Source organism: Callorhinchus milii, unplaced genomic scaffold (genome assembly GCF_018977255.1).
Source record: "Callorhinchus milii isolate IMCB2004 unplaced genomic scaffold, IMCB_Cmil_1.0 Scaffold673, whole genome shotgun sequence".
Classification (NCBI taxonomy): Eukaryota; Metazoa; Chordata; class Chondrichthyes; order Chimaeriformes; family Callorhinchidae; genus Callorhinchus; species Callorhinchus milii.
Genome location: NW_024705414.1, coordinates 36,004 through 46,527, shown reverse-complemented (window position 1 = coordinate 46,527; position 10,524 = coordinate 36,004). Strand labels below are relative to the sequence as shown.

At 58.1% G+C, this 10,524-nt stretch overlaps 1 protein-coding gene across 1 annotated transcript; it reads right to left on the bottom strand.

The window, feature by feature from the left end:
- Positions 1 to 2,393: 2,393 nt before the first annotated feature.
- Positions 2,394 to 4,673, bottom strand: snrpd2 (small nuclear ribonucleoprotein D2 polypeptide). The gene is made up of 3 exons (XM_042346370.1): positions 4,617 to 4,673; positions 3,320 to 3,499; positions 2,394 to 2,590 (listed from the first exon to the last, which is right to left on the bottom strand). Coding segments are annotated over exons 1-3 (357 nt in total). The 5' UTR covers positions 4,619 to 4,673; the 3' UTR covers positions 2,394 to 2,415.
- Positions 4,674 to 10,524: the final 5,851 nt, after the last annotated feature.

Sequence of the window (10,524 nt, the reverse complement as noted above, 5' to 3'; positions counted from 1 at the left end):
TGTGTGTGTGTGTGTGAGAGAGACAGTGCCAGGGAGACTGCGCGTGCATGTGAGTGTGCGCGTGCATGTGAGTGTGTGTGTGAGTGTGTGCGTGAGTGCGTGCATGTGAGTGCGTGTGTGTGCGTGCATGCAAGTGACATTGCGTGTGTGGGGGTGTGTGTGTCAGAGAGAGAGGCAATGTGAGGACTACACAGAAAACACAACAGAACAACATGTTTCTGACACTTTTTCTGAGACTTCTCTCTCCCTCTTTTTCTCTCCCTCTCTCGTTCTGTCTCTCTACTTCTCGCTCTCCTTTCCCTCCCTCCCTCCCTCCCTCCCTCCCTGTGAACGTCTGTGGAAAGCTGCTTATATAGTTGTAAAAGAGTTTTATTCTGGTTCTATTTATACGGTATGCGATTCTGACCTGAGATTGGTAGGTTTATGTAGCCCCTGGTGTTGTCGTTAACTCCCCCCCCCCGGCCTGGCTCACACCCCGGTAGGGGGGTCGGGGAGTGGGGGGGGAAGGGGTCTGGACGCAACAAACTGACCCACACATAAACATCAGGACCAAGTTCCTGATCGAAAATTTTCAGGTGGATTTTTTTATATAGTTTATTTTTTCTATGGGGGTCGGGTGGGAAGGGGGGGGTCGGGAATGGGGGGCCGGCAATTGGGGGGTAGGTGGTGGGAGGTGGGGTGGGGGGGAGAGAAAGGTAACCGAGAGCCGGGTGGTTGGGGGGCGGGAAAGGGTTGGGGCGGAGGGTGGGGGATGGATAATTGTTGGGGTTGAGAATTGACGTCAATGTTTTGTTCGTTCGTTTCTTCGAGGCAAATCCTGCAGTCTCCCTCCCTCCCTTCCTCCCTACACCCCCCCACACACACCCGCCCCCCCCACACTCTCTCGCCCTCCCCCCTCCTCCCCACCCCCCCACACAGGGGCCATCCACACTACACACTCCGGAGTAAATGCATTCAGTTTCTGTGTTGCCACCGGGTTAAGTTCAGCGTCTCCGCCTTTCACCTCACCAAGAGCTTTGAGACGTTCTCCTGACGTGAAAGGGGGGATAGGTCCGTTGTCGTTGTCATCGTTTCCGCACCAAAATAAATGGTTGCCGTTTGTGCCTAGAATTCTCTTCTCTCTCTCGCGCTCTCTCTCGCCCTCGCGCGACCCCCCCCCCTCCTCCCCGTGGAAGCAAGAAACCGTCCTCGAGTCGCCCAGGAAGGTGGGCAGAGAAACGGCGGGAGATGGGGAGTCGAGGCCCGTGACCACCAGCGGGTGACGTAAGACCCAAGTTTTGAAGACGCGTACATTAAAGTAGATTAATAATAACATTAATAATAAAATAATAATTCTGGCATTCGACACAGTGCCTTATTACCTCTTTTGAGACGTCTCGAAGGGCTTCACGGGACGAATAGGCCGGTAGCGTGTTACGTCAGAGGCTTATTTTGTAAAGGGAACCGACCCAATTCAGTGTCCCCACAAGAAACTCTTTTTTTTTCCTGACCAGACGGGTGTCTGACACACACGGAAACCCGTCACCGTCGCTCAAGAGTCTCCAAACCCGACTGAGAATTCCCCACATCCCCCCCACACCCGGGAACCCCGGAGAGAGATTGTCGGGTAAAACATTTTATCATTTGTAAGCACTTTGCCGTCCATCGATGGGGCTTAAACGTTTGTTCTGCTGAGGTTGGTCTCAGCGCTGGAGGGGGGGGGGGGGGGCAGCGGGAGGGGGGGCTGCCGAGGGGGACAGAACATTGTCAGAGGCTCCGTCCCTTTAGTTGAAGAGTTAAAGCGAGACACACACACACACACTATACGTGCTCTGTTCAGGCAGACGTTAAAGAAAAGAGAAGGGAGTTTTTCTCTCTCTCTCTCTCTCCAACAACTCCCCCCACCAGATAAAATCACTCTCTGGCCTCGTGTCAAACTCCTTGGGAGGTGTTTGTAAGGTTAAGGACTGATTAAGTAGCTGTCAGCGCTGATGGCTGTATTAATATTTAATAAACCTCAGTCGGGGAGCGGGAGTTGTCTGAATGTCCTTATCGACCGCCTTATCACAGACGTAACCAATACTTTTAAGTAACGTTACGTCCTGAATGGTGGGAGTTCTGTAAGTGACTGGTGCCCGGTACGTGGTGAGCGAAATGCGTTCACTTTAAACTGAGCATCTTGCCATCCCCCCACCCCCACCCCATCCCTACACACACACACACACACACAGTCTCACACACACACACACAGTCACAGAACACACACACACACAGAGACACCCAACACTCACATACATTTGTACAATTTTATTAGAAACAGAATTCCTCTTTCGCAGTCAGCTCAACAACAGAAAGAATAAAAAATATTGGGAAACATATACCGAGTTCTAACCCCCCCACCACCGCAACCCCCCCCCCCCCCCACCCCAAAACCTCTCATTTGCCTGTGATCAGCGGGTTCCTGAGCACCACGATGACTGAGTCTCCGCGCAGGAACATCTTGGAGATGTACCGGTCTTTGTTGACGGGTTTGGATTTCTTCTTGCCTTTCCCGCTCTTGGGCACCTCCGTCCACATCTCCTTCACGTTCTCCAGCACCATGTTACAGTGTCTGCGGGAGACGGGGGGGGGGGGGGGGATTAGACCGGGAGTGAAGGCAGATGGGGAGGGGAGGGGAGGGTGGGGTTAGACTGGGGGGAGAGGAGGTTAGAATTGGTGAGAGTGGAGTTAGACTGAGGGGGAGAGTGGAGTTAGACTGAGGGGGAGAGTGGGGTCAGACTGAGGGGGAGAGAGTGGGGTTAGACTGAGGGGGAGAGTGGAGTTAGACTGAGGGGGAGAGTGGGGTCAGACTGAGGGGGGAGAATGGGGTTAGACTGAGGGGGAGAGAGTGGGGTCAGATTGAGGGGGGGAGAGTGGGGTTAGACTGAGGGGGAGAGAGTGGGGTCAGATTGAGGGGGAGAGAGTGGGGTTAGACTGAGGGGGAGAGTGGAGTTAGACTGAGGGAGAGAGTGGGGTCAGACTGAGGGGGAGAGAGTGGGGTTAGACTGAGGGGGAGAGTGGAGTTAGACTGAGTGGGAGAGTGGGGTCAGACTGAGGGGGAGAGAGTGGGGTTTGACTGAGGGGGGAGAGTAGAGTCAGACTGAGGGGGGGGGGAGAGTGGGGTCAGACTGAGGGGGGAGAGTGGGGTCAGACTGAGGGGGGGGGGAGAGGGGCGCAGAGTGGGGTTACACGCCGGGAGGACGTCCCAAAGCCCTGGACGGGGGTTAAAGGGGCGTAGCGAGCGCGAGTCGCGACGCGTTGCGCGAAGAGAGGGGCCGCGGACCCGGGGCCCCGCCCGCACCTGTCGAAGGCCTTGACTCTGCCCAACAGCTTCTTGTTGTTGCGGCAGTTGATGAGGACCTGAGTGTTGTTCTTCACCGACTGGGTGAGCACGGACAGGGGCCCCGTGTTGAACTCCTCCTCCTCGCGCTTCTGCAGCTCCTCGGGGGTCATCTCGCTCTTGGGCTTGTTCAGCAGGCTCCTGGCGAGGCAACGGGACAGGTCAGCGCCGGGGTGGGGGGTGGGGCGGGGGCGTTTGCTCCCCGTTCCCCCCGCCCCCCCCTTTCGCGCGCTGTACGTCTCAAAGCCCCCCCCCCCGTCCGTCCCCCGTCGCGGTATCGTTGTAGTACTACTACTAATAATAATCATTCGATACGGCGCCCGATCTACGGCTTCGAGGCGCCTCGAAGCGCCTTCGCAGGATACGCTGTCGAGCGTAGTGACTGTGCGTCTTGTGGGCGGTTATTACTGCCGATGGTTCTTCGCCGTTTGTTAATTGGATTCACTTCCTTCGCGGCTGTGAAACGACGACGACAACAATAATAATAATAATAATAATAAGGGGGTTCCGTCGCCTTCGAGGCTTCTCTCGTCTCCCCCCACCCCCCCCTCACGCCTCCCGCTCCCCGGACCCCCACCATCGGGAGGTCGCGCTTTCAGGCGCTGCGCCCGGAAACTCTGGAACGCTCTCCCTCAATCCCTCCGCCTCGCCCCCCTCCGTTCCTCCCTCAAACCCTCCGTCTCCCTCCCTCGATCCCTCCATCTTGCCCCCTACCCCCACCCCCCCCCTCTCTCTCTCTCTCTCCTTCAATCCCTCCGTCCTGACCCCTCCCTCAATCCCTACATTTTATCCCCTCCCCCTCCCCCCCTCTCTCCCCCCTCTCTCTCCCCCTCACCCCCTCTCACCCCTCTTTCAAGTCCAGCCTGAAAAACTGTCCTCTTCGGCCCGGATTACGACCACTCCCCCCTCTCCACACTCCGCCCCCCCCCCCCACCCCCCGGCTCGGCAGTCGGGCTCCGGCCCTGAGGCGCTATCCTGCGTGGAGGGCGCTACGTAAGTACAAGCTGTGGGTGTCGTCGCCGCCGTCGCCTCAAAGCGCTCCTCCCTCCCTCCCTCCCTCCTTCCCCCGCGGGCGCCGACTCCTACGCGAGGCCGAGGCTCCGAGACGCCGGCTAGGCCTCAGGCCTCGGAGTCTCCTGGGCGCCATCCCGGCCGCTCGGCGGGGCCCTGGCGGGGGCTGTGAGTCAGGCCGCGGCCTCTCGCCCTCTCTCCCCCTCCACCCCTCGGGGCCCCGTGACCGTCTCCCGCTTCCACTCACATGTTGCCGCCGCTCCGAGATCCAGGCTGCACCGGAAGGCCAGGCCCACTTCCGGTGGCGGCGGCGGACGGAGGAGGGGGGCGGCGCGCGGGGGACGCCGGGAGTTGTAGTTTCCGGGTGTGGGCTCCAGTTCCCGGCGGCCCCCGCGCGGCCCCCACTGAGACCACGTGACAGAGAAACAGAGCTACAGTGTAACAGACAGTGAGACACAGTGTAACACAGACACTGACACACAGTGTGACACAGACGGTGACACACAGTGTAACACAGGCGGTGACACACAGTGTAACACAGACGGTGACACACAGTGTAACACAGGCACTGACACACAGTGTAACACAGGCGGTGACACACAGTGTAACACAGGCGGTGACACACAGTGTAACACAGACGGTGACACACAGTGTAACACAGACGGTGACACACGGTGTAACACAGACAGACAGAGTTACGAGCTGGGGGTCGGGGCGGGGGGGAGGGGGGAGGGCGGGGTGATCGAAAGCACAGTGGAAGAGGAGGGTCTTGAGATGGGTCTTGAAGGGGGCGATGGAGGGGGTAACGGAGGGGGCGAGGGAGGGGGCGATGGAGGGGGTAACGGAGGGGGCGAGGGAGGGGACGAGGCAGAGGGACTGCGGGATGGAAGTTCCAGAGGGTGGTTGGGGGGGGGGGCAGAGCGGTGGAAGGCCCACCCGCCCGCCGATAGTGGTGGGGACGTGAAGAAGGCCACGGATGGGCTTTGGAGGTGAGGACCAGGGGCCGTGAGCCGTTGGGGGGAGGTCGACAAGCGGGTTCCTACTTACCGCTAGGTAAAACATGCGTGTGCGTGTGTGTGTTGTGCGCGCGCGCGCGCGTGTGCACGCGCGGAGTAAGGAAACTTGGCCAACGTTTTGCCCTGTTGAGCCGCAACAAATGGGAGGACGTCCCAAGTCCCGGGGCTGCCGTACAATGAGAACATTGATGTTGTCTCGGAGCAAAGGGCTGACGGGGTGGGAGGAGACGGACAGTGAGCAATAGACGCGACAGATCGGGACGTGAACAGGCGTCTGTCTCGTTGGGAGGTGCCCGGAGCTGATCAGATACACCGCAGAAACCTATCGTGTTCCCCCTCAACGTGAGAGTGTTGGCTTACAGACAGTGGGACAGACAGACAGACAGACAGACAGACAGACAGACAGACAGACAGACAGACAGACAGACAGACAGACAGACAGACAGACAGACAGACAGACAGACAAACACACACCTGGGGTCTTCCTGCCACATCTGTGTGTGTGTGTGTGTCTGTCTGTCTGTGTGTGTGTGTGTCTCTGTGTATGTCTGGGTCTACGTGTTCTGTGTGTCTATGTGTTTCTCTATGTAATGAAAACTGTTCTCCCCCTAATCCTGTGGTTTTGGGGATGAGCTGAGCCCGTGTCCGATTATGTCCCCACTGGGGGGTGGGGGGTGGGCGATAGCCAGGACTCGGGGGTCTTGTGCGACACTGCTGATCGCTGTCTCGCTCACGGGGAGAATCAGGAGCCCCCCCCCCCCCCCCATCCCACACCGCACTCTCTTCTCCTCAGTCAATCAGCCTGGGGTCAGGGGGCTACTCTCTCACTACGCTCGACGGTGTATCCCGTGCAGCGCTTTGAGACGTCTCGCCGACGTGACACGGCAGGCGCCGGGTCAGGGACAGTCACTACAGTCGGCGGTAAAGTGTCTGTGAAGCGCTTTTGAGACGTTTTGATGTGACCGACGGAATGTGATTATAATTGTCCAATTAAAGCTCTTTGTCATCTGAAGCCAAACTCCAGTCCTGAATTCTTTCTCTCTCTCTCTCTCTCTCTCTCTCTCTTTCGCTCTCCATCTCTCTCTATCTATCTCTCTCTCTTTCGCTCTCCGTCTCTCTGTATCTCTCTCTACCCCTCGCTCTTCTTCTGCTCTCCATCTCTCTCTTAACTCTCGCTCTCTTTCGCTCTCTCTCTCTTTCTATCTCTCTCTCACTCTCCATCTCTCTCGCTATATCTCTCTCGCTCTCTCGCTCTCTATCTCTCTCTCTCTCTCCTCTCTCTCTTGCTCTCTATCTCTTGTTCTCGCTCTGTACCTCTCTCTATCCCTCTCTCTCTCTCTCTCTCGGCAGCGCTGGGGCTGAACGGGAGGTGACCTTTGCTGCGTTGGGTGTCAGCGTACGGGAAGGTTCCAGATAAGAGACTCATTTGAGCTGCAATTCATTGCAGTGGAATGAGGTGTTAGCCTCAGTGTCCTCGGGGTGCAATCCTATCCTCGCTCGACGAACAGGTAACACTAAATCATTCTAATGGGTAACAACAGCCCTTTTTACTCAGACACTAATTGATCCCCCCCCCCAAAAAAAAAGAAGGCTAATGTGTCTCCGAGTCTCCGAGTGTCAGCCGCAGAGGACCTGACTTCGATTCCCGGGCAGGTCGGGACGAAACTTTGGGCGAGTTTCCTTACTCCACACGCCACACACGCTCGCACACGCGCACACGCATGCGCACACGCCTCTGTTTACCAGCAGTCAGTAGATCGCTCTTCCAGGGATAATAATCCCTCCGAAAAGAAGAAGAATTATAATGCGGCCGCTCAGCCCACGGCACTTTGTGGGGGGCCGTCGCCGGGCGCGATCGGCTGCCGCCGATTTCGCCCGCAAAGCGCACAGTCACTACACTTTACGGCGTGTCCCCTGAAGCGCTTTGAGACATCTCGAGGACGTGATCGGGCGCCGGGTCGAACACCGGGGATTGTTATAGCTCCGCGCATGACTTCGGATGACTTCGCTAAACCTCGCTCCCCGTCTGTCTGTCTGTCTGTCTGTCTGTCTGTCTGTCTGTCTCTCTGTCTCTCTGTCTGTCTGTCAAGTGTAGTGACTGTGTGTTTTGTGGGCGAAACCCGGCAGCCGATCGCACTCAGCGACGTCCCCACAAACAGTAGTGGATTGACAGTAAAATTTGAGACTTGCTGTTGATCTCGGCCCAGACTGGTCTTTAGGGCTCGAGACTGTGTGGAGAGGGGGGGGGGGGGGGAGAGAGGTGGGGGGGAAAGGGGGAGACATCAAACGGGCTGACGAGGGACGCGGATCGAGGATTAGCCTTTGGCTGACGGTTTGCTCTGTCTGTGTGTTCCGGCCCTGAAGCCGTGACGGCGGTGAAAAACAAATGTTATTATCCCACATAAAACTCCTCCGTCCTCACAGGGACTCGACAACAACACTGACACCTCCCAACACCCCACCCCACACACACACACACACACATATACACACTCACACACACGCGTGCGCGTGCACACACACAAACACACTTACATACACACACATACACATACGTACGTACATACACACACACACAAAGACACGTACACATTACATACACACACACACACTATAAACACACACACTTACATACAAACACACACATACACTCACATACACAAACACAATATACACACATACACACACAAACACTATACACACATACACATACATACACACATAAACACACACACTTACATACAAACACACACATACACACACTTGTATACACACACGCAACAACAACAAGGAGGGACATCGAAAGCACAGTCGAAGAGGAGGGTCTTGAAGGTGGCGAGGGAGGGGGCGAGGGAGGGGGCGAGGCGGAGGGACTGCGGGAAGGTGTTCTACTCTAACCCCATTCCCCGCTCTCTCTCTCTCTCTCTCCTGATGTCAAGGCAGACAAACCCCCCCCTCACCCCCACCAGATAAAATCACTCCTTTCACAGCTGTGCGCAAATCACCCGCAAACAAACACACAGTCACTACACTTCACAGAGAAACCGACGTAACAAGACCCTGAACCACCCCCAAGGAGGAGAGGGGAGAGAGGGGGTTCGAGAGAAAGGGGTGACAGAGAAACCAGGCACTGCGACAAATGTCGGGGTTATTATTAAGACTTTAATCAGACTTTCCGGGTTTAACGTCTTACAGTTTTGCTCAGAGTCACCGGAGTCGGACACACACACACCCACACACAGCGTATAACGGTAGTAAATCGACACACCCTTCACATTAACTGCCGCTCACACACAAATAGGGGGAGGACAAGTTTGCAGGGCTGTGTGGGGGGGGTGGGAGAGAGAGAGAGAGAGAGAGAGAGAGAGCGCAGGGGGAGTGGGGTTGATCAGGGCTATGGGGAGAGAGAGATAGAGCGGGGGAATGTGTGTCTGTGTGTGCAAGTGTGTGTGCGAGTGTGTGTGTGAGTGTGTGAGTGTGTGTGTGCGAGTGTGTGTGTGAGTGTGCGAGTGTGTGCGCGAGTGTGTGTGTGAGTGTGCGAGTGTGTGTGTGCGAGTGTGTGTGTGAGTGTGCGAGTGTGTGTGTGAGTGTGCGAGTGTGTGTGTGTGAGTGTGTGTGTGTGTCTGTGTCGCCATTAAACGGCCGGAGACAAAAACAAATAAATAAACAAGCAGCGGTCGGGGTGTGGGTCAGTGTGTGAGCGAGTGATCGGGGCAGCCCGGCTCGAGGGGGTGGGACAACCTTCCTCGGAGCGGGTCCGAGATGGGGGTGAGGGCAGAGGGTCTTCGAACGAACCCTCGGCTCTTCGGGCTGGGGGGCAGCGGGCGGGGGAAGGGGAACAGGAACGGGAGTGGGGGGCAGAGGAGGTAGCCGTATCCGGGGCGGGGAGCCTGGCCCGTCAGCCAGAGCGAGTCGGGCAAACCGGTGGCGAGCGCGGTCGGGCGCCCGGGGCGAAGAGCGACGCAGGGCCCGAGGGAGCATGGGTGGGGGTCCGGAAGGGGAAAGGGGTAGCCCGGGGCGATACCGGGGGCAGGAGGGGCTGCCGCCAGCTGTTGATGCTGCTGCTGCTGCTGCTGTTGTTGTTGTTGCCGCCAGTGATGATGATGATGGTGGTGGTGGTGACGGAGAGACGCAAACGCAGACCCGGACCAGTGGAAGGAGCCGGGGATGGGGGCCAACCAGGTCGGCGGGCTCACTCCCCGGCCCCAGGGGGCCGGTCCAGCCCGGGCCCCCGCCTCGGCCCCGGCCGCGAGCGGGGACGGCCTGTGCAGCCGGCCGGTGGCCGGGCCGATGGAGAGGTCGCGGCCGGAGGGGTCCAGGGTCCAGTAGCTGCCCTTCCCGGGGTGGTCCCGGGGTCTGGGCACTTTGACGAAGCACTTGTTGAGGCTCAGGTTGTGCCGGATGGAGTTCTGCCATCCCGGCTTCCTGTCCCGGTAATAGGGGAAGTGCCGGGTCACGTAGTCGTAGATGCCGCTCAGCGTCAGCTTCCCCCCCGCGCTCTGCCTGATGCTCATCACGATCAGGGCGTTGTAGCTGAAGGGGGGCTTCTTGGGCCCGACCCTGGCCCCCTTCCTCGCCCCCCGGCTCCCTTCCTCCTCCTCCTCCTCCTCCTCGTGTTCCGCCCCGACTCCTCCGTTAACGGCGACGCCGCTCTCGTCGGTTTCCTCTTTGCTTCCAGGCCGCTCTCGTTCGCCCCTCGCTCTCCTCTTCCCCCGCCCGACCCCTACCTCTCCGCCACGGCCGCCACAGTCCCGGCGAGCCCCGTCTCTGGCCGCGGTGCTCGCTCGCCCGCTCGGGCTCCGCTCCATCGCTTCGCCCGCGCCCCCGCGGAGGCAAAGGGGTCGGAGTCAGGAGCAGCTCCCGGGGAACGCGCGGAGAGAGAGAGAGAGATTGGAGCCACAGTCGCTGAGAGAGCGAGAGAGTGTGAGTGAGAGAAAGAGTAAGTGAGAGAAAGAGAGAGTGAGTGAGAGAGTGAGTGAGAGAGAGAGTGAGTGAGAGAGAGAGACAGAGAGAGAGATTGGAGTCACAGTCGCTGAGAGAGTGAGAGAGTGTGAGTGAGAGAAAGCGAGAGTGAGTGAGTGAGTGAGTGAGTGAGTGAGTGAGTGAGTGAGTGAGAGAGAGAGAGAGAGAGAGAGAGAG

Excerpts from the sequence above, each read along its gene's own strand:
- snrpd2 (XM_042346370.1), bottom strand. Across the intron at positions 2,591-3,319 it reads AGAGTCAAGGCCTTCGACAG|ACACTGTAACATGGTGCTGG; the intron begins GTGCGGGCGGGG and ends CGTCTCCCGCAG.